At 35.2% G+C, this 24476-nt stretch overlaps 2 protein-coding genes across 3 annotated transcripts; one reads left to right on the forward strand and one right to left on the reverse strand.

The window, feature by feature from the left end:
- Positions 1-8626: 8626 nt before the first annotated feature.
- Positions 8627-11354, forward strand: LOC133315699 (putative wall-associated receptor kinase-like 16). Its single transcript, XM_061517374.1, has 3 exons — positions 8627-9509; positions 9646-9807; positions 10156-11354. The coding sequence occupies exons 1-3, from the start codon at positions 8627-8629 to the stop codon at positions 11352-11354; spliced, it is 2244 nt and encodes a 747-aa protein (XP_061373358.1).
- Positions 11355-14192: 2838 nt separating this feature from the next.
- Positions 14193-20928, reverse strand: LOC133315676 (probable methyltransferase PMT25). 2 transcript variants are annotated; one of them, XM_061517346.1, is made up of 9 exons: positions 20794-20928; positions 18363-19498; positions 18105-18254; positions 16511-16781; positions 16299-16409; positions 16037-16211; positions 15429-15698; positions 14576-14776; positions 14193-14493 (listed from the first exon to the last, which is right to left on the reverse strand). In XM_061517346.1, exons 2-9 carry the CDS (start codon positions 19461-19463, stop codon positions 14265-14267), a joined length of 2508 nt encoding a protein of 835 aa, XP_061373330.1. In that variant the 5' UTR covers positions 19464-19498; positions 20794-20928; the 3' UTR covers positions 14193-14264. The 2 variants fall into 2 exon arrangements, with proteins under 2 accessions (XP_061373330.1, XP_061373328.1); XM_061517344.1 differs by lacking the exon at positions 20794-20928 and adding an exon at positions 20486-20525.
- Between the last annotated feature and the right edge of the window lie 3548 nt (positions 20929-24476).

Raw genomic sequence — 24476 nt, forward strand, 5'->3', positions numbered from 1 at the left:
TCCATGGAGGTTGAGGCTAGTTTGGCTGCTGTTAAGCCAATATCTGAAAGTAATTATAAGGTGTACTTTCGTTGGTTTAGAAGAATACCATGTGAAGAGAAGGTAACTTCCAAACCCAAAAAAAAACTAAAGGTCCCCAAATATTTAATTTTGAAGTGATCATCAAGGAAGGCCTTTACACATTTTATCTCATCTATGTTGCTGCCTGTTAGGACAATATCATACACGTAGACAAGTAATGTTGTGAAATGAGACTCATGCTAGTGGGTAAATAATGAAAAATCAGCAGAAGACTGAGTGTACATGATAGAAATTAAAGCTATTGAAAACTTGGAGTACAATTGTCTACTGGCTTGTTTAAGTCCATACAAAGACTTTTGTAACTTGCATACTTTGGTAGAATCAGAAAAAGAGATTCCTAGGGGAAGTTCCATATACACTTCTTCATTTAATTCTCCTTGAAGAAAGGCGTTAGTTCACATCTAATTGTTCAAGGTTCTATTTCATAGAGGCAGCAATTGATAGAAGTAAGCGAACTATGGTTAATTTGGCAATAGGGTTGAAAGTATCCAAATAATCGAGTCCCTCTATTTGTGTGTAGCCTTTGGCTACCAAGCAAGCTTTATAACGTTCTATGTTGCCATCTGCATGATATTTAATCTTATATACCCATATGCATCCAATTATGCATTTTCCAGGAGGAAGATCAACAAGAGACTAAGTGTGGTTGTGTTCAAGAGCAAAAATTCCATTTTGCATCGCTTTCTACCAGCATTCATGTTTGGATGCTTGCGCATAAGTCTTTGGTTCAACCTGGGATATGACACTAAGATAGAAACTTTTATATTTGGAAGAGCAATTATTATATGTAAGGACATCATATAGAGGGTGTAACATCCCCGTCTCGAGCCGGTTCAATTAACATACATATGATACTAAACAAAAATAGCGGAAGACTTAACTTACGAAAATACGAACTAACTTTTTCTTTTTCTTTAATCCTTTTTCACATGATATATCGTATTGCATACTTCTTCTAGTTTAATTTTCATTCGATGGAGACGAAAATCGGACAAAGTAACGTCTGTAAATCGGACAAACGGGGATTTGCGAATCCCAATCTCAAGGTATCCTAATAGACATATCATCTTAAACATATCATATAATCATATATGGTCCAACAACAGATCTAATACCCATCTATGGGTGAATGCATAACTGGCTCCGTGCCACTATGTCTAACAGCATACATATTTCAGCACATGCACATATCTGAATACACAAATATAAATGCATCAAATATGAAAACATGTACAAAACATATACGGAACATATACTGTATAATGGATCAAACATCATGATCCCAAAATGAATATAACACTATGCAACAGTACATATTCTCCAAAAATAACATCTATAATAAATAGTAGCCTCCGGCCACCCAGAACTCCATATCCTCATACTAGTACCTCTAGCCACAGGTAGTGTCCTTGTCCCGTGAGGGCTCTTCAATCATATCCCCAAACGGGGTTAGAGACGAATCTCTAGTAAACTCCAGGTTTATGGAAAACTCTCCATACCCTGGGCTCACTTCCTGCATGACAGTCAGATACATAATATACAAAACATCATATAAGCAATTACCATAACTGAACAAGCATATACACATATCTTATCAAAGATGCACGCAGTATTTTCCAAGGGAGGACCCCAAGCGGAAATCAACGCACGTAACAAATATCATAACTAAACTGAGCATATATACATATCTTATCAGAGATGCACGTAGTATTTCCCAAGGAAGGACCCCAGGCGAAAATCAACGCACATAACAAATATCATAACTAAAACATTACAACAATCACTTCAGACAAAACATATCATATCAGAGACGTACGTAGTCATTCCCAAGGGATGGCCTCAAGCGAAAATCAACGCACGTGTTCCCAAGGGAGTACTCCAAGAAGAACCAAAAACATATCAGATATGTACACAGTCAGTCCCGAGGGATGACCCCAAGCAGACATCAGTGCACATAGGATCAATGACCAAAGATCATCACATAACAGAGCTGTACACAATCAATCCCAAGGGAGGACCCCAAGCGGAAATCAGTGCACATGTTCCCAAAGGAGGACCCCAAGAGGAACTCAATATATAACAGATATATACACAGTCAATCCCAAGGGAGGACCCCAAGCGGACATCAGTGCATAAACAAATCAATAGCCAGAGATCATTACAGAAATCACATCAAAACATATCAAAGTAAACACATCAAATCATATCAAAGTAAACACATCAAATCATATCATATCACATCATCATATAGCTCTATGTGAATGCATCTATATCATATATCTCATACATATCATACAACCTGACCACAGTCCGTACACTATGGCGGAACACAAAGTAGGAGCGAACCCCATAAACATAGAGCTTACCTCTTGGAGCTTTACAATTGCTTACTTAAGAACAAGCTACTTATCTTGCTCCACGAGAATCCAAACGTTCACAATCCCTAGGTACACCTAGAGAAGGAATTCAACACAAAACTCAATAAAATGATATAATGTCATGTAAATATACAAGACACATACTTTATTGTTTATTTTCTTTTTGCTTAATCATATTAAGTCATGAGTGGGTGGTTCTTTATTCAAAAAATCCTCACAAAATTCCACATATTCGCTTAGTCTTAGGATAGTCCCAAAAGGCCTTTAAAACACTCATTACTCCTCTTAGCACCTAAAAGCCTATTTTTCCCAATTTAAGGCCGATGAAACATACAAAGGAGCCAAGGTGTCTCTCATTATTTCTTAAATCCTTTCACTTCAAAATCATACTAAAGCCATGCATTAGAAACTAAACACATCACCAAAATAATTTTTAACATAATCAACCCCCACATAACCCTATAGGCCGAATTCAAAGAGAAGGGTTTTTCAAAGGATTATCTTTTATACTTTAAATTTAATTACTCAATTCACACTTCTAAATACATATAATCCTCCACAAACCAAGCAATTAAATTTTTGCACATACACCCCTACCATCACTACATGGCTGAATTCTAGGGAGGGAGATGCAAGGAAATTTTTCAACATTCAAACTCATAGTCATGCTTATTTAACACTATAACTTCATTAACAAAACTAATCCATCATAAATTTCAATATTTCAACTCAATAATATTCCATAACATATGCTCATAATATTCAAAACTTAAATCATGACATTTAAACCATTGGAATAATGATCTCTTACCTCAAATCACCTATAGAAGGCTTGGAGGACAAAACTCAAGCTTGGTTCCACCTAAAAATTCACTTCTCTCACTAGGATGAATAGTAACCAAATTTTGAGAGGAGGAGAGCTCTTCACACAAGCCTTTTCAGCCTAAACAAAGTAGTGGGATGGATTCACCATGATCTCTACTTAAACTTTCATGGATGGCACTTTGTGTTTTGGTGGCTAGATGAGTGAGAAAGAGAGAAGAGAGAGAGTGAAACCCTAACCCCCCTACAACCATGAAGCCACGGGAAATTACAGAGAAGAAGAAGGAAAAAGACGCGCAGGAAAGAAGAAATAAAAAGGAGTTACGGTTTGTAAAGTTAATTTATTTTAACTGGGTAACAGCTTATCTATCTACACACGTCCATTTAATACCAAACTTTACCCAATGAACTAGAATATTTTTCTAATCATATTTCTAACTTTACTTTTGCATTCTGGGTAATTTTTCCTATACCCATTTTTACCACAAAAATCTCACTGACTGTACGTTTTACCTCAAAAGTAACCCTAATTTATTTAATTAGGTCTTTTACTTAATTTAACCCATTTATGCATGATTAAATATTTAATCATATACCCTTTTCTAATTAAACGGGTTAGGGATATTATAGAGGGTAAGAAATTGGTTTTGGTGGAGTTGCATTACCTGAATATGGCGACTAATGGAGAAATATAGTTGATAGATTACAATGATAATCGTGCAAATATGATGGTTGCCTTCTGCTTCTTTGTGAACGTCTAGGTGAGACATCTACCTGCTGAGTTGATGTCTGTTCCCATGAGGTTAAGTGTTTTAGATCATAGGAATATGTTGGATTATAGGTGGTGAAGGTATAGGATCAAAATAATCTTTTTTGTTAATATCAGTAGCAAGAGACTGTGGTTAGGTATGTATAGGTGTATGAGATTTAAAAGGAAAGTGTTTTTCAAAGAAAATGACATTTCTAGAAATAAAGGTTCTTCGGGAATTAAGGTCAAGTAAAATATAACCTTTTATTCCTTGCTGATATCCAAGGAAAACAACTTTGATGGCTCGAGGGGAAAATTTTTGACGATAAGCTTTGAGGGTTGTGGCATACCATAAACACCCAAATACTTTGATGTGCAAAAGTATGGGAGGCTCACCATGAAGTTTTTGGTATAGAGTATCATTGTTGAGTAGAGGGGAGAATAGTTTGTTTATGATATGGACAACTTGTGTGATAGCAAACGACCAAAATTGAGGGGAACCTTGGATTGAAAAACAAGGGCTTTAGCAACATTCAATATGTGCTGGTATTTTCTTTCAGCCAAGCTATTTTGTTGAGGGTTTTCTACGCAGCTTCTTTGATGCAAAATGCCTTTAGTGTGATAAAAAACTGTCATGATAAACTCAGGCCCATTGTCACTTCGTATGCACTTTACAGTTGTGTGGAATTGATTTTCAGAAGATATGATAAATTCCTTGAGTTTAATACGAGTTTTAGCTTTACTTTTGAGAAGGAGTGCCCAGGTATATCATGAGTAGTCATCAACTATTGTTAATAAGTATCTATGCCCATGTATTGATGGCAATGAGTATGGCCCCCATATGTCAACGTGTAAGAGTTGAAAAATAGAACTAGTTGTTGTGCTACTAGATGGGTAAGGCATGTTGCGTTGTTTTGCAAGGCGACAAACATCACTAGGTGAAATATCTTTGCAAGGAATAAAGGGAAATTTTATTGACATTTGCTTCAATATCGAATGTGATACATGTCCTAATCTGTGATGCCAGATAGATGCATCATCTTTTGAAAAGACACGTGAAGCTGATTTATTTGTTGATATCTTGAAAGGTTGAGTGGTCTCTGCCTTATTTCCAGCCTGTAAATTTGCACAAAGAGGTCTTTATTGTTGGAGGTTATGAGTTTGAGAGAGAAGGGTTTAGAGGTGCTTAAAGTATTACACCAAGAGACATTAAAGTTTGGAATGCTCAACAGTGTTACCTCCACCTTAGGAAACCCTAGATATAATGCAAGCTATTGGGCTCCAGCCCATATGGACCCAAATAACCATGCTTTCATCTATTGGACTTATATGTGAACATATTATTTGATTATATTATTAATATATCCAACATTTATCACATATAATCCATCAACTACATCAGCTAAACCAATCGTCATATTCGATGGTGTCTGTTTAATAATGCAACAAGAATTGTGAAAGGTTAGATAACATGGAAGATTACGAAGTAGTTTTTTGACAGAAACAAGGAATACTTTAAAAGTAAAAACATATAGAACATTGTATAAGGTAAGGGTAGAAGAAATGTGTGTTGTTTCGGAAAAGTAAGCTAGAGATTGAGACCCATCAGGGAGGGAGATAGATATAGGCTTGATTTTTCTGAATTTAGAAAAATTAGAACGCAAGAAACTGATATGGTTAGTGGTTGCAGTGTCAAGAAGCCATCTGCCTAATGAATTACCTGATGAGTCTACATTTAGTGCAGTTGTTCGATCCATATTGGTTGAACAAATTGGTGTTTCCATCGTCGTGAAGCCTTGTGTGTGGAAGACAGTTAAAAGACTTTCATATTACATTGAATTCTTGAGCGCCTTTGATTTCACATGTCTCCTTATTATTTTCTTGAGAGGAGAAGTTTGCAGCATTTATGGTTTTAAAACTTAGTGGAAATCCATGCTTCTTGTAACAGGTGTCAACGATGTGATTTGTCTTTCCATAGTGGGTGCACATTTTAGTGTTGTTTCCACGCCCTCTTCTAAAGACATTGGAAGCTCCACGTCCCCTTCCTTTGATAAAAGTTCCTCTTTGATTGTTGTCTGTCGAACTAAGAAAGATTATTGAATCACCTCCTAGCTGGCTTAGACTAGACTCACATTGAATCTGTCTTTCTTGCTGAGTAATTAATGAAAAAACTCTGTTGATATCTGGCATTGGATGCATTATCATCACTTGAGATCTCACATGTGCATATTGATCATTGAGACCTTTAAGAAATCTCACTATTCGATCACGTTCTCGATACTCACGCATCAAAGGATAGCCATTACAAGAGCATCGTATTGTACAACTGCTTGTTGGCAATGGTTTTAAATTGTCCAACTTATCCCACATAATTTTCATATCAATAAAATAATCGGTAATAGATCACTCACCTTGCTGCGTGCGATACATCTGTTCTTGAATATCAGAAATTCTGAAAATATCTAAGTGTGAAAAACGAGCCTTGAGATCAACCCAAGCATCACTTGCTTGATTAATCGAAAAAATGGATTTGACTATAGAACTGTTGATCGAGCGATGAATCCAAGAAAGAACAATAGTGTTGCAATGTTACCGTGCTTAAAATGTGGGATCAGCATCTGCTGGTTTTGCAATTGTCCCGTCGATGAATCCAAGTTTGTTCTTGGATAGAAGAGCCATATTCATAGATCTGACCCAAAAATGATATTACGTGGGATCCAAAGATGGTGTGACAAGTACGAGAGCTGGGCCTTCATTGGGATGTAAAAAGAATGGGTTGCTAGGATTTGTATGGAAATATTCTGGAAAGGGATTAGTCATCGGATAGAAAAAAAATGAAAAGATGGTATGAACGAACCTCAAGTTTAAAGATTCAAAGATTGCAGCAAAAACTTGGTTACCAGAGCCTAAGGAAGCTCTTAAGATAACTTCATCTGTTGAGAACTCCATATCAGAGAAGAGCGAGAACACAAAGAAGAGAAGAGAGAAAATGAATATGAAATCTGATTGATTGAAAATTGATTACAAGAAGTGAAGTAATTCTGTTAGTGCTAATGCTACATATACAAGTAGCTCTAACTAACTAAGAGAAAATATTACACGTGACTTATCTTCAAACAAAACTAACTAACTAATATTCCACGTGAGAGTAACTACGTCTGTATGACTTCATTAACTTCCGTTGTGCTGCTGCTGCTGAGTTGCTTATTAACCTCTGTAAAAAAGTTTTTAAAAGAGGTTGAATTATTCTGCTAGATGAAATAATAAATTTTCTAATAAAACGGCTTAAAAGTAAGGAGTTTGATTGTCATAAGGTAGTTAAATTAATAATTATAGATGTTTATTATTACCTAGTCATAAAAGTTTACCTTGTCCAACAACATCGAAAATAACATAGGATTTGCTTATATATTCCTCGTGTATTTTGAAACCTTCAAGTTCTTTAACTACCTTTTATTTTAATGAATTATAACATTATAGATTTTAAGTAATATAATTTTATTTTATTTTTTTGATAAGTTGCAAGGAGACAGCCCCAGCCAACGGAAAAGACGAGAATTACAAAAATCTAACAAGTCTAACTCTGCTCACCTGGGCGAGATCAGCAAGGAAAATTAAGCTAAGGCCTGAAGGAACTAAATCAAAAATACAAATATCATTTGCTTCCCGATTAACTAGCTTGTAGCTAGATCATATGAATTCAACTAACACATGCACAAGCAGTAATTTTTTATTATATTGAATTTTTATTAATTTTTTTATGAAATTTTGTGAAAGATTATTTGAATTAAAAAGCTATGTGATCATTTATAGCAATAATATTAACGCTGATTAAATTTCTTTGTTCTTTGTGAATGAACCAAAAATAGAATATATTTTTAAAATAATGAAGGGTTTAAGTTTTCTTATGTTGTAGGATTGTAGGAGATAAAAAAAGTAGAGAGAAGTTAAATGTGGGTCCCATATTTTATATTAAAAAAGAAAAAAAAAATTAATTGACACGGAAAACGAATTAGTGTAGGAAAATGATATACTCTTATGTAGCATAAGAGTATTATTTCTGAAAATAATAATATTCATATATTTGGATACTTCTTTGATTGTATCTTACCACCTTTGCCGGCAGAAAAGTCAGGAGCTAGCTTTCACGTACCAATGTTTTGTCTCTGACCCAATAATCTCGGGCAGATACTTTCAACATTATAAACTATATATAAAGTGTGTGTCATTTCAAAGGATGTAAAATTGTGTTGAGAGAAAGAGATAGATAAAGGAAGAGAGAGTTGACAAAAAAAATAAAGGTGTGGGTCCCACTTCTTTGTGAGAGCGAAATGATATAAGTTATGTCATTTAAAAGAATAAACACTTTTCTCTAAACTATAAATACATTATTATAAATTTCACGGCCGGCCATGTTTGATTCATTCCTCCACACTATAAATTTTTTGGTCCATTTGACCTTTACCCCCTTTAGCTTCGACCTTTACAAGAACAAGAAATAAATAAGAAATTAACAAAAGTCCTTAGTTGGATTTCTATATCATCTTAATTATATGGCCAGCCACATACATGAACCTGAAAATTGAAAAACAAAGCCATGGCTATGAACTCAAAGCAGCTTCTGCAGCTGCTAATTGTTGTGATCATTTTTTCAGCAACTCAAACTCAAACTCAATCCATTCCAATACCAAACCCGAACTGCCCCAACAACTGTGGCTCCCTCACCATTCCCTTCCCATTTGGCACCACTGAGGAATGTTCCCTAGATAGCTCATTTCTCATCTCATGCAACAAAACCTCTTCACAATACACACCTTTCTTGAGAAAAAGTAATATAACTGTGCTCAATATCTCACTCAACGGTGAAATGCAGATTTCATATCCTGTAGGCAGCGATTGCTACACTGTAGGAGGCAAGCGTGTGAACCAAACATTTCATGACCTCAAACTCAAATATTTTCACATCTCTTCAAAGCGAAACAAGTTGACCGTGGTTGGTTGTGACACGCTTGGACTTGTTGTGGGGATTGATTCTGATCAGGGAAAAAACTACACCACTGGATGTGTATCTTTGTGCAATAGGCTTGATGATATTGTAGCTAATGGTTCTTGCTCTGGCACTGGTTGTTGTGAGACTTCAATACCTGAAGGTCTATCAGGTTTCTCCTTTGGTTCTGGCAGCGTGTTTAACCATACCCGGGTGCTTGACTTCAATCCTTGCGGTTATACTTTTCTGGCTGAAGATGGAGCCTACAACTTCTCCTCCACAGACCTAGTCAACTTTGAGAAGACAACGTTTCCTGTTGTGTTGGATTGGGAAGTGGGGAACCAAACGTGTCAAGAAGCTCAGAAAAATGTTTCAAGTTATGCCTGCGTGTCACAGAACAGTGAATGTTTCAATTCAATGGATGGACCTGGTTACCTTTGCAATTGCTCTCATGGTTTTCAGGGAAACCCTTACCTCCTTAACGGTTGCCAAGGTATTATTTCTTATTTCTTATTTCTTGTTGGGATTAGATTCTGCTTCATTTCTATAATTATTATGATCAAAATTTATTTGTTTAAAACTTTTTATTTAAGAAATATTGCTTACATTTTTCTTTTTTAACTTTTTAGATATTAATGAATGCATGGTATCAAACGACTGCATTGCTGGGGCAAAATGCATCAACGTTCTTGGGGGCTATAACTGTTCTTGTCCGAAAGGATATGAAGGAGATGGGAAAACAACATGCCTTCGCAAATCCAGGAGAGATATCATACTGATGATTGCTTTGAGTGAGTATATTGTTGTCTGCTGGAATTTCAGCACATTCATGTCAAACAAGTTTACTATAACAATGGATATTGTTTAAAGATTTTTCATTTGTACTCAACAAAAGTAATCCATGTTATAAATTGCTGTTGTGAATTTAAATTCATATATTCAAGGTGATTTTGGTACTATTCAGGTTGCATTTACAACAGTAGTCCTTCAGGCTATGCAAGTTAGGACAGGAAATATAGGAATAGTGCATTTTGATTTTTGACGTGTGTTAGCGGCAACAAAGTGAAGTTGAGACATCAAAAAGACAAAATATATAGAAAGAAAATTAATGACCATGTTTCCACTTGTTTTATGTCCAGGTGTTAGTGTAATGGTCATAGCACTGCTCATGGGAAGCTTTTATGTGTATTGGGCATTGAAGAAGAGAAAGCTCATCAAACTTAAAGAACAATTTTTTCAACAAAATGGTGGCTTATTACTCCAACAACAGGTAGCAAGGCATAGAGGGTCAACTGAAACAGCTAAAGTCTTCACTGAGGAGGAGTTAAAGGATGCCACCAACAACTTTGATGAAGGAAGAGTCCTAGGCCAAGGTGGCCATGGAACAGTTTACAGAGGAATATTACAGGATAACAGAACTGTAGCAATAAAGAAGTCCAAAATAAGTGACCCAAGCCAGATTGAGCAATTCATCAATGAAGTGATCATTCTTTCCCAAATAAACCATAGGAATGTGGTAAAGCTCTTGGGCTGTTGTCTAGAGACACAAGTTCCCTTGCTTGTTTATGAATTCATCCCCAATGGTACTATCTATGAGCATCTTCATGATCAAAGCAATTCTGTAAAACTTACATGGAAAACAAGATTGAGAATAGCAACAGAAGCTGCGGGGGCCCTGGCATACTTGCATTCTGCTACTTCTACACCAATCATACACAGAGATGTGAAAACTACAAATATACTACTTGATCATAATCTCATTGCAAAGGTTTCTGATTTTGGAGCTTCAAGGATTGTTCCTCTTGATAAAAATCAGCTAACCACTTTGGTGCAGGGGACACTGGGTTATCTTGATCCAGAATACTTTCAGACAAGCCATTTAACAGAGAAGAGTGATGTCTATAGCTTTGGGGTTGTCTTGGCAGAGTTACTGACAGGAAAGAAGGCACTCTCATTTGAAAGGCCAGAGGAAGATAGAAACCTTGCAGTGTACTTCCTTTCTTCAATGAAAGAGGGTATGTTACTTAACATTGTGGACAGCCATATAATAGATGAGGCAAATGTTGAGCAACTAAGGGAAGTTTCCAATATTGCAAAAAGGTGTTTAAGGGTGAGGGGAGAGGAGAGACCCACCATGAAAGAAGTGGCAAGGGAACTTGAGGGGCTAAAAGTTATGGAAAAGCAACGGTGGGAAAGTGTCAATTTGTCTTCAGAAGAGAACTTGCTCAAAGCAGAACCATCTGCTTTCAATGTGGAAGATAGTGCTGGTGGAAATGGCATTAGATATGGCTTTGATAGCTTAAACCGGATTTCGATGTCGCTGGGTGGTGGAAGATGATTACTTTTGTTGGAAGTGAACTATTTTGGTGAAAGAATAGGGGGATCCTTAGTAGATGCATGGTTTCCATACACTTCTATGGTGTGATTGTGAATATTGAAAAAGGTTCTTTTATGCTTTGGATTTGAGTGAATGCTTAACAGATTGTCCTCTGGATATTCTTTCAATGTATAGTAACCAGTTAACATGCTGTTTTTCCTACCCGCATTCATTTCGTTCAACCTTTTTTGTTTTGTTTTGTTTTGTTTTATGTTGAATTCGTAACTGAATTTAAAGAAATTTGTTTCCAATATAAAGAAAAAATTAATAGTAACCACTAGACTATATAAGTTACTAAAAACTTAGAGCATGTGTTGCTAGATTTGTGTATGTGGAGCGAAAAGTCTTACATTAACTAGTTATGAGCACAAACAAATTGAGATCTGTCTTCCGTTTCTAATGTACTTCTCTTTTGGAGTTACTATTTGCGTCTTTTTTGTTTCTCAGGTACTCCACTAAATCAAATTTATTTACAGTGTGGTATTAAACTTTTTTATATATAAATTCACATACAATTCAATTACTTTCCCATTAGGGCAAAAATGAAGCTACAAAAAAGCAGGAACATTACTATACCATTAGGGAGCTTGTTTGTCTGAGACTCTGAATGGACACTAGCAAATTTCTACTGACTTTCATAAGAATAAGATCAAGCCATCAAGCAAAAAACTGTTTGTCAACCGTTAGTTTGAGTGCCAATGGTATTAATATATTCCTAAGAATTCCTCTATGAGAAGAGCTGAACTGTATGAGATAAAAAAACTGCTTTCCTCCTCTTTATGCAAGCCTACTGATGTACAAGAATTACTTCAATACTATCTACTTTACTTTCCAAGAAAATTGAGATGCTATAAGATACTGAGAAAAATATAACTGATAATGAAGATGTTACATGAAACAAAATACAGTAACCTGGAATATAGAGTCGAAATGGTTCTGAAGAGACTTTACAAGTTACTAGTCCTGCCAACATATCCATTCATGCTAAATTAATGCTATTGACAAAAATTTATCCTAATAAGGAGTTATTACTCATTTGTCTTTACAAGATACTATGTTCAGACCCAGATTAATAAATCTACAACAGTGTGATTCTGAGGTGAAGGACTAGAGCATTAATTAACATTAGACCTTTCCATCCGATGAAGGAGGACTATCAGTTTTCAAGGTTGTGGAAGACGTGACAAACACAGAATTTGTGCCTCCAGAGGGAGAAGAGGAAGCAGAAGGTAGCTTCTTGGGAAGCATCTGTTTCCAGTATTCCTTAGGCAATCTTGATCCTTCTGATAGAACAACAAGAGCAAGAAGAGTCAAGAACAAAAACTGGTGCCTCCAAGAACCTGACATGATGATGAGTACTACTATTAACTCCTACTCAGGAAGTGAACAGAACCATCCTTTGCCTTATAAAAGAGCAGCTTTAGAGGGCTTATGGCAACAGACATGTTCAGTAATGTTGGGGGGTTGCCAACTTGTTTGGTTGGGGAAGGATGTGTAAATGGCAGACAATGATGAATTTGATAATTCTAAGCCGTTACATTGTCCAATAAACTAGTTGAATCTGAGTTTGCATGTGTGAGAAATTTGAGGAATAAATAAATTGTCACTTTTGTCCCGAGTAAAAGATTTATCAGCGAACTACTGAACTAGCTTAACTAAGACAAAACCTAAACCTTAGTAGGATTATTCTTAAATGTCAATAATGCAAACACGAGGAGAGTGCTTCTTTTCAATAGTTTCTTATAGCTCAAAAGTTCAACTGGCTTAACTAAGGAATAAGTTGGGTACATTAGAATAAGAAAAGCGGATTGACACTTTATATGCTGTTTTCCCGACACTATTAAGTGTAGGAAGATACTGGTATCAGTGGTGTCAGAAAAATGTGGATGTTTTTCAAGGACAGCGTTAAGGCATCCCTTTGATTAGTTAATAGTTAAAGCCTCAAAAGTCGCGTACTTCTTTTTTTTTTTTTTAACATTTCAATCGATTCATCACTTCGCGACTGACTAGTCTGATTTGGAATAAGTCTCAAGATTAAGATTTTAAATCCCTTTTAAAAATTACTAAATAGAATCGAACATATTCTCTCACTCTTACATGCTCAATTCTACTAATTGAACTATTATCGTTTTGATTGGTGAAGTGCTTTCTTAAAATATTCTACAAACGCATTAAAAAATGCAGGCACTGTGCAAGGGACCGTTCAAGATTAATTAGTGGCTACTAGCTAGCTTCATAGCTCCTAGTTCTGCTCTTTGTTTCTTTACTTCCCTTTCCTCAACTCTCAGAAAAGACGAAACCTTCAAAAGGAAGATATACATATGTTAATATTGATGGAAACAAATATAATCAGTTTGATTTTCAAAAAAAAAATACATATATATATATATATATATATATATAATCAGTTTGCACATTATTTCAATAAACACTTATCATAAAATTTTACAAACTGATTATTGATATATTGTAACCATCGTTTCCAATAGAATTGTTGCTGTCTTTTTTATAAAATATTTAATAAATAAATTAAAAGCTTAAAATAGTACTTAAAATTTAAAATAACATATACAACGTACGAGATAAAAGGAAGTCCGGTATAACATTTGGAATGGTTTCGTATTAAAATGCCACGAATTGGTAAAAATTTGATGACATGAATACATGAATCTATAAACAATAAAAATAAATAAATAAAATTATTAGGGGTGCCAGTGCCAGACGAATAAAAACAATAGATTTACATTAAATAATAATAATAATAATTAATAAACAATTATTACATATGACATTCTTCCATAAAACAAACATTGATAGAAGTAAAAGGAGGAGTGTGGCAGCCTTTGAAATTGAGATAGTGAAGCATCCTAATCAGACAATGGCTGACACAACGGTTTCAACTTTTGTTGGACGCCATAATGTCTTCTGAACACAAAGCAATCCCTCCTCACGTTTGGAATAGGTCAATCGAATATCCCAACGTAGAGATTTAACTATGCTCTCCATCTCACCAATAGTTTCAACATTGTCTCTTATGATCAAATATCCTTCTGGTCTCAGCATCCTATCAACTTCTGCAATCATTGCCACTATTTTGCACCTGAATCCAAAAATATATCAGCTAAATCAGAGAAGGTTAAGGAGATTTCTTTGTAGACAATTTTAAAAACTACTTGACATACCTTTCCTTAAGTGTTGAGAATAAAGAATCAGCATGTAGAAGATCATAAGATCTAGGGTAGGTATTGAACGATTCACACCAATCATGATAAATACCGAATAATCCACGCTCATATATAATTGGCAGTGTGTCAGGAGAATCAATTGGAACCACATTCATTACCCAAACATTAAATTTCAGACTTTTGAGTGCTGCAGCAAACCTGAAGACACGAGAGAATGCAAAAATAATAATAAACAAGGTTAATTATTTGATTGTGAAGTCCCCCTCTTTCCTCTCCAAAAGAAAAGAGAGTCTATTATGGAACTAGTTAGGACAAGGAATTATTCACATAAAAGAATGGGATATATATCTCTTCAGCTGCAGGAAAGAGAAGTTATCTGCAGCAATCACATGTTTTATAGGATACATATCCTGAAAAACATGTGTCAGCTGGAGATAACTTTTCTCCGGCAACAGAGATTAATAGCACCCTAAAAGAATTTATAGCAGAAATTATTCAAATCAAACATTGATTTCAAAAGGGTTAGAAGGACAAGGAAAAAAATAAAAGAGAAGGAAAAGAGTGAAATACTGCAGTGTACTTGAAAAAACTGATAATCACTCTTGCAAACACAACATGAAATTATTGGGTACTAGAGTAGAATATCTACTCATTTTCCTCTTACTGCTAATGGAAACATTTTTAGGGGAGAAAAGAAAGAGATACACCATGAAAAAATGATTTTCCACCAGACTGCATTTTTATGCAAAGGAAAAAACCCAAAAGTAATGAATTTGCATTTTGAAGACCTCTGGAGAATTCTAGGTTACAAGGGAACCAGGTATATGCATAAGTACAAAGAATATCTTACCCTCCATAAACAGCTCTCATGTCCATGACATTTCTTACTGAAGACCAATTGATACCCATTCCATTCAAATATGAGTGGGAAAGAACGTTTTTCCAATGCTTGTAATCAGCAGTGAATTCTACTGGAGCAGCTCTTCCATAAACACCAGCCTGAGAGTTTAACCAGTAAGGTGGTTTCTCCAACCTTAATGGCCATTGCTCAGGCCAGTTTGATCCACGCTCTGATGCACCTACAGGCACTTTGTGCATGCATGCCTGTAGTGATATATTCCTGAAGATATGGAAGTTGGAATATATCATAAAAATTAGTAGAGCAACTTCATCAAAAAGGAATAATCTCCAACTAAGTAAAGCACTATCAACAACCTTGAGATCAATAGCATACAAGACAATTTCAACCTGAGCAATTAATTTTAAGATGTTTAATTCCATTGCTTATGAAATTTTGGCAACGAAGAAACTGATTTGAAGTATATATCATCATAAATTATAAAACTCAATTCCTTGTAGAAAGACTCCAGCTCTTTTGGATTATTGTTTTTTAATTTGTGTATTAATTTGAGAATGCAATTTATGTGTATTGCCCAAAAAGAACAAAAATAGAAGTACCAGGCTGTATTTGGATCATCAGATTCATTGCACATTGGTGGCTCAATTTTTGGTCTTCTGTTATAGCATTCATTATCAGTTGGTTTTCTATATATTGCTGCCGCCACTCCATTCAATTTGTCCTTTCCAATTACCACCAGATCCCAGCACATTGACTTTGTAATTTCACCCATAGCTGCAACAAAATGGTTATTGTATAAAGCCAACCCATAGTAAGTTCATTTCTTTTGGAGTAAAATGAATTTGGATCTAATGGTTTTACCTTTCCAAATCCCAACATTTTCTGGATCCTTTTGATACACTGGAGTAGCAGACCATACAAAGTAACCTCCAGGTCGCAAGACACGATTAAGCTCTAAAAGTAGCCTGCCACCTGCATTGTACAACCAATAGAGTAATACTAGAAGACTCAAGCATAAGTGGTAAAATTAAAATATTGAGAAAAAGGAAATTTTATCAAAAAGCTTATCACACCTTCTTCGTGCCAAGGGACTCTACAGCGTGCACAGTGGACAAGATCAAAGACAGAACCAGGGAAGGGTAATCTTTTGGAGCCCATGACACCTAATGTGGCAGGAATTCCCCGTTCCAGCGCAAATTGTACTTGTGCCTCGTGCACATCTTTTGGAGCAAATGACATGGTCAGAACATCTTTTTCAAACAGATAGCCTCCAAAGCTGGCTACCCCACACCCAACATCCAATATCACACGAGTTCTCTTCCCCCATGCAATATTAGGAAGAGACTGCATCAATAGACAAGGACCCATTTTAAGAGAAAAACTGGATATATCTGTAAAGAAGCTTGGGATACACCACCCCAAAAGCTAGCTCAAAGGGTGGGAGTGCCCAAGACCTTATAAACTCCACATTAGTTGCACATACAACCAATGTGGGACTATATATCTCAACACGCCCCCTCACACGAGAGCCCATTGGGCTTGAAGAGTGGACAATGCAACAGGTCCAGCCTACCTGTGCTAAGAAACGCCACAAGAGAAAGTGGGGGGCGGCGAGGCTCTGATACCATGTAAAGAAGCTTGGGATACACCACCCCAAAAGCTAGCTCAAAGGGTGGGAGTGCCCAAGACCTTATAAACTCCACATTAGTTGCACATACAACCAATGTGGGACTATATATCTCAACAATATCAATCAAATGAGTGGAGGATGGCTAAGGCACTGATTAATGTAATCACAAGTTTGTTAAACTCACTAAATTAAGGAGTTAAAGTTCATGGAAACATATTTATCGAAAAGAAGGTTGTGCTATGCTGACTTTAAAAAAAATAAAATTAATAGCACAAATCCGAAAGACAATTCATTCCACAATGTAGACCTTACACTTGAAAAGGCTTGCAAATTAAAGAAGCTTAAAGTGTGATGTGAAACAGTTATGGCAAAGCAGAACAAGAAATGCTAAATGAGATACGTACTAACATGAAGAGGTTGCTTGACTAATGGGAAGTACATCAGTGTAACACCCTCTATATTCTAAACCCATTTGCCTAATAACAAAAACAATAGAAAGGAAAGGTGAGAAAGCCAAATAGTTGACTTTAAGAATTGAGATTGAAAGAGAGAAGAACATGAGATAGAGAGAGGAAGAGAAAGGGAAATAGAAAAATAGAGTGTGAGGAGAGATAAGGTCGCGTCCTGCAATGGGTTGTGACAAAGACAACTATTACTATGTCTTAAGATGATAAAGGTATACAAAATACACATGAGCACTAAATTAGAAGAGGGTAAATATACCGAAAAGGAAAGGAAAAACAACAACCAGTTGTCCTAGGAATAGGATTGATTTAATGTATTTAACATTTTTTACAATGTTTGAAGTTTGAACCAGTCCTACAATTAGGACATACCTAGTTGTCCTAATTGGGACATGCATGGATATATTATGTGCACAGCTCATGACTTACATGAGAGGTTTTTGTTTTCCTATAATTAAGAATCTTGTTCCAAGTTTTCGACAAGAAACATACTTAAGATCGATTTGCTATCCATCATAACACATTAGCAAGAGAATGACAGTATTGCAACATAGAAACCTGAGAAAGGCTTACTTTCTGAATGAATTCAATGTAATGAAGAGCACCATGTTTAAACTGAGTTCCACCACCAGGAAAAGTGAGGTATTCACCAGTTACTTTGACCCAGTTTTGATGACCCTTAGATTCTACAAGCTTTGTGTGCGGAGCATTGTTGTACCATATCTGCAATAGGCACCGAAATACTGAATTTCAATATTTATTTTGTGACAGTTACTGAGTTTCATATTAAGTAACAACATGTGACTTTCATCCAGTTCATGTGTAACATACCATGTCCCTGCTTTTGGGCCACTTAAATGGGCTTCTATAGCCCTCAGGTAGAGAAACAAGACAAGTGGAAGCTTCATCAGGACAGTGCCTCTCTCGATGTTCATAGTGTCGTATACTTTGAAGCTTTCTGATTGCTTGCCAATTGTCAAGGCAAGGAATGTACTCTGATCCTGCAGTTGTATTACACAGCTTCCATTCATATTTGTTGCTGACAATAGAAATCGAAGACTTCTGTGAATCCTTCTCATGCTGTGATTCTGCAGCTTGAGTTGACCAAGTTCCATTTTCATAGCTAGCTTCAATCAATATTTCAGACTGGGTCCCATTCATAAAAACATCCTTTGAAACTGAACTGTTTTCATGGCTTACAATGTTACTCTCTCCAGTACTTTGTTTTGTCTTTGAAAGCAGATTTTTCTTGATTTTCTCCTCCTCAGTCTCACCAACCATCTCATCTTGTGTGACTTCACCCATAATCTTGTCTGTCCCTAATATGTCATCATTTATGCTCTTGTCAGATTTCCTTTCATTAAAACTTTCCACTGACCCTCTTTGTTCATCATCAATAATTTGACCATCCAGTGTTTCTGATTCTACAGATTCTGAATTCAAGTTTCTATCTGATTCTTTCTCCTTCTCGTAAGTGTTTGGCTCAACCTGCCTCATTTGATAATTCTCCTGATTTGTATTCCTAGGACCTTTCTCCAAATCATTCTTTTCAACTGAACTGTCCCTAACAACCTCTGGCTGGTTTTCTTCAGCTGTATTATCAGACACTTTTTCAACTTCTTTTTGGTCATCCTGGTTTTGTACATGGCTTTCACTCTGAGATTTATGGGTCTGACTATCTTTCCCAGTTGATTCTTCTGCTATATCACCTGAACTATCTTCAAATTGCCTGGAACCACTTTCATTTGCTATATTTTTCACCTCATCAATGGTCTCAGATACCTGCATCACTGAATTCTGAATTGGAACTATGGATGACATTACAATCCATATACCAACTAAACAAAATGCAACCAACACAGTTACAGAGACTGTCGAACAGTAATTGGATAACTTCCTCCCCTCGCCTCGGGAATTCTTACCCAGTGCCATGTTTTCTAATTACTGCTATTTCAAGATAAATGTCCCTAGAAAGAGAAGGAAAGTATTAGCAAATCCATTGATAAAAATAATGTAACTCAATCAAATGTTGATGCTTTCTTCCTTCTTCTTTTAATTCTAGGAAAACAATTTGTCAAAATATCACCTTTATAAAATTGAATGGAAAACCCTATGTAGTTGTGGAAAATCCTTAGGATGTCATTGTATTTCAGGAAACACATCTAGTCACTTATTCTTAGGGATCAAATAGGATCTGTTTTGATTATTTGTGAATTAGGATTGACAAATAATTAATTAGTTTCCTTATTTTCATTTAGGGTAAGTTGTATATATTGTAAATGTAACCTCTCCTAATAGGAAAATTAAGTCAATACAGCAGTTTTACTATATTATTCAAATAAATCGACCAGTTAAACTATAAAACCCAAAAGTTTAGCACTAAAGGGCAACAAGTGCTCTTTATGAGTTTCCAAATTTGAAGGTTGCATGAAGGGAGAAGAAACACAGTCAACAGTATTTGCGTCTCCAATACCCAAGCAAAAAAGGGGTAGGCAATAAACCAAGGAAGTAGAAATTCAGAGTTTGAAACAAGAAAGCTGAAGAACACGAAACAATACAGAGAAACTGACAAATACTTACTCAATACTAATAACCAAAAATGCTCAAGCTTTACAGAAGGGTAATCTTCTGCAGTTCCTTGTGTTTATCTTATCTTATTTTTTTATATTAAAAAATTCAAGCTTTTATGAATCAGTAGAAAAAGGATAAATCTTTAATAAGAAAAAATCGAAACTTTCTCCCAACAGTCCAACCACGTAAGGAATATTTCCCACAAGGATCAAGTTTCATGAATCAGTAGAAAAGGATGAACTTTTATAAAGAAAAAAACCAAAACTTTCTCCCAACAGTCCAACAACCACTGAAGGATTACTTCACACAAGGATCCGAGTGTCAGAACCAAAACTGAACAAAATATAGTGCAAAGCCAAATAATTGCACAACACATAACACACCTTATTGGGGAAACCGTGAAGAAATTGAAAACACAAAAAACCCAAAACAGGAAAAGTGAAAACTGAAAACTGAGATGAGATTCCCTAATAAGGGAAATGCAGATTATGGTTAAAGAGAAAAGGAGACAAGGTAAAGCATCTAGCTTTAAGTCATTTTCCCCATAAATAGACACCCACATAAGCATTTTTGGCATATTCTTCAGAAAAAGTAAGATCATCAATACACGGATACAAGGTCCTGAGATCCTAACCTGTAAGGAATAGAAGCAAAATGCAAAACAAAGAAAAGTTGGGGAGAGATACTGTACCCTGCTGACCAGTTGAGATGCTATATCAGTCTTTGGTGACCTTCCTCTGTCATCCTACTCAGTAGAGCACATTTGAGAATGAATGTTCTGTTAGTAGGAATTCCTCAAAAAGTTTATGTTTTTAGTATTCATTGGCTTTGGTTTTATTGGTATATAAATTGTACAAGACAGAACTAAAATATATTTTAAGTGGAAAGATAACTGTGATTTTAAAGAGGAACGAGGGAAAGCTTGTTTAGGCCAAAGAGTGTAATACCATATAGAAGCGGGACTAGTGAGGAATAAAGATACTACTGCAGAGCAGTTTCAAAGTTTGCCGTAAACCATTTGACTCTTGTCACTCTCCGAAAGTTGTTCATCATTCATAGCAGTGTGGTGGGGTGGCTATGTACATTGTTGGTTTTTGATGGACCTGATGGCAATTACAACAACATAGTTAACTAGTTATGCTTAGTCTAAAAATAGGTACGAGCGAAGGGCGATAGGAAATTCACGTTTAGAATACTAGTTATTTATATTTGTAATAAGGATTTCTAAAATTTTCATGAGAAAATGAGATTTTTAGAAATTAAAACTATGAATAAAAATCTCATAAAATAATATCACCAGATGGGTTTTCACTGAAGAGAAAATTTTACATAATTTATAGAGTATAAATAACTCTGTTTTAATATTTTCATGACTAAAATATTATCTCTTATTAAAGCTCTAGTTGTGACCTTTTTGTAACATAACATTATTTTTTTTCAAAAATTCATCAAATGTTAGTTTTATAAAATCAATTCATAATATCAAAAAAAAAAAATTAATTCACATTCCCAAGAATCATTGACAATCAACTAAACATAGAATTAGGAAACTTGAGTCAATATTTTTGGAATATTTTGACTTATCAAATACTTTCAGCAATAAATCTTATACCATTGATTGATTTTGATTTCTCGCACTTAATACTTTCACCCACCTTTGTAGGGTTATAATTCCCTGAATTTATTTGCTGCAAGTCAATCGGCTGGAGAGAAAAAAAACTACAAGTAGTATATAGTTATAATTAGGAGTGTTCGCGGTCTGGATTGGATCGGTTTTGGAAGCAAAAATAATCTAATCCAATCTCTTCGGTTTGATCATGTCATCATCCATTCGGTTTGAAATATTTTTCAGATCTGATCCGATCCAATCCAATTTTTTCGGTTTGGATTGGATCGGTTTTCGGTTTTTTGAAAATCTTAAAATTTGTTTTATGGTTATTGTGCAAATAAATTTTTTTGTGTAATAGGCTTTGCAAAAAAAAATTAAACAGAAAAGTAAATGATAATATAGTTTTTTTTTTTTTTGCAATGAGATATGAAGCTTTACACAAATAATTTTTTGTTGATCAGATGTGACTAGGTTTTTTCTTGGGTTTAGTTGATGGGTTAATAGGTCTTGGGTTTAAAAAATTTTGGGCTATGATGGAAGGAAAAACCCAAGTAGGTAGAGGAGAATTAATATATTGGATCGGTTTTCATCAACCCATCCGAAAATCGATCCAATCCAATTAAAATTTGCGATTTTTATTCAGTTCTTGGTTTTTCGGTTTTCAGTTTATTCGATTATCGGTTTTTTGGTTCGGTTACCGCGGTTTGAATCGGTTTGGATCGGTTGATGAACACCCCTAGTTATAATATGAAAAAAAAATCTCCCAATGTCAGCTGAAGTGACTGAGGAGAGAGAGAAAAATAATTATTCATATTATAACTGTGTGCGACCCAGAATACATAGTGTTAGAAACTAAAACAATATAAATTGTATCCTTTAAAAGGACAAATATTTTTTCCATATATATATAAGGGATTACGATTGTCATGTTACAGGAAAGTTTGTATTTTCCTACGGACAACATACATGGGTCCCGTCATTTTAAAAATAAAATAAAAAAATAAAAAGTTTGAGGCACGGGTTTCAATCTGTCTATGACATGATGCAATCAATTTTCTGCAACATAATAATTATAAATCTCATATATATATGAAAAAAGTATTTCTCCAGTCACTGGAGATAAAGTTATAAAGTTATCTCCAGTGAGCTCAAAATGACGTCGTTTTGGAGTTATAAGATTAAAAAATAATTATAAAGACTAATATAACTCTGTAATATATTATAATTACAAAAATACCTTAATTTTCGTCCCAAAACGACGTCGTTTTGGGCACACCAGAGATAACTTATCTCCATTGACTAGAGAAATACGTCGTTTTGGGCACACCAGAGATAACTTATCTCCATTGACTAGATAAATCTTTTACCCTATATAGGGGAAAGTACTTCTTATGTGACTGCAGAAGAGAAAAAGTGCAGCAACACGGGATACGCGTCTGAATCCTGGTTTTTTTTTTTTTTTGATAGAATCTGCACGTGTATCCTAGGTTCCGCACGTGTATCCTAGTGTTAAAAATGTGCTGCAACTTTTCTAATCAGCAGTCACATGAGAAGCGACAGACCCATATATATATAGATTAAAAGTTTATCCTTTTAAATGATGTATTTTATGTCATTTTAACAATTTATAACTATATACTAAGTGTAATACATAGTTATAATATTGAAGTTGTATTTTTTTCACTTTCCATATCAGCAAACAGTGTATGAAGAGAGAGAGAAAAATACAACTTTAAGGGATATGTTACTCTACCTACTTTTTTTCTGCCTACCTTTTCCTATATTCTCCAATACTGTTAGATCATAATTTCAAAAGGAGAGAGAAAAATAAAAATTAGTTGAGATTCGAATCTAACAATGTTTTAGAGTGGTAAGCAAAGTTAGGCAGAGAAAGAGGTAGGTAGAATAATCTATCCCCAACTTTAATATTATAATTATGTACTACCCTTAGTAGAGTCAGTAAAATGGGCTCGACTCGGCAAGCTGACTCTCCTCGTTCGCCAAACGAGGGCGCGACAGACTATGTTTTACAATCCACTTTCAAAAGCGGGACGGGGCGAGCGGGCTCATTTTTTGACAGGTTGATGGCGAGGAGAGGCAAGGCAAGGCAAGTCAGTGTAAAATAGGTCCAGGCTATCGTGTCCGTCTAACGAGCCGAACAGGGTCGAGTTTTTTAGCTCACTTTCAAAAGTGGGGCTGGCCGCCCACTTTGTCACCTCTACCCTTTGTACATATAGTTATAAATTACAAGGACATAATTTACCTTCTTTAAAAGGACAAATCATTTCCCACACACACTCACACACATATGATGTGATCAATTGGAATTTGTTTTATATATTTTTTTTTAATACCAGAGATTATAATTTTTTGTTTTCATTGTTAGGTAAAGTTTAGATAAATAGAATGGACTAATGAGGAATTTCTTAAGATGATATGGAAACTGCATTTGTTTTGCAATAGGGCAAAATAGTATATGTGTATTTATTAAAAATAAAAATTGATTGCCAACTCTTGTGAACAACAAAAACTCAAAAAGGTCTTATTACATCGATTATAGCTGCTTTTAAGCATCTTTTTATCGATTTATCCACCAAAATACAGATCAGGTATCAATTTTTATCGATCAAGCATCTTTTTGAAATCTCCACGCACCAATTTGAGCGGAGTTTTATGTTTTCCAATTTGCTTTATAATCAATAAGAATTTAATTTGTATGTTTTTCAATATAAGAGTTTATAATTTTCTATTTTCATCTTTAATTA

Source organism: Gastrolobium bilobum, unplaced genomic scaffold (genome assembly GCF_033153095.1).
Source record: "Gastrolobium bilobum isolate Gb01-03AN ecotype WA unplaced genomic scaffold, APGP_CSIRO_Gbil_v1 utg3766, whole genome shotgun sequence".
Lineage (NCBI taxonomy): Eukaryota > Viridiplantae > Streptophyta > Magnoliopsida > Fabales > Fabaceae > Gastrolobium > Gastrolobium bilobum.

Excerpts from the sequence above, each read along its gene's own strand:
- LOC133315676 (XM_061517346.1), bottom strand. The coding sequence starts at position 19,463 with ATGGCACTGGGTAAGAATTCCCGAGGCGAGGGGAGGAAGTTATCCAAT. Across the intron at positions 16,782-18,104 it reads ACATTGAATTCATTCAGAAA|TCTCTTCCTAATATTGCATG; the intron begins GTAAGCCTTTCT and ends CTATTGATGCAG. Across the intron at positions 14,494-14,575 it reads TTCTCAACACTTAAGGAAAG|GTGCAAAATAGTGGCAATGA; the intron begins GTATGTCAAGTA and ends TTTTGGATTCAG.
- LOC133315699 (XM_061517374.1), top strand. The coding sequence starts at position 8,627 with ATGGCTATGAACTCAAAGCAGCTTCTGCAGCTGCTAATTGTTGTGATC. Across the intron at positions 9,510-9,645 it reads CCTCCTTAACGGTTGCCAAG|ATATTAATGAATGCATGGTA; the intron begins GTATTATTTCTT and ends TTAACTTTTTAG. Across the intron at positions 9,808-10,155 it reads CATACTGATGATTGCTTTGA|GTGTTAGTGTAATGGTCATA; the intron begins GTGAGTATATTG and ends TTTTATGTCCAG.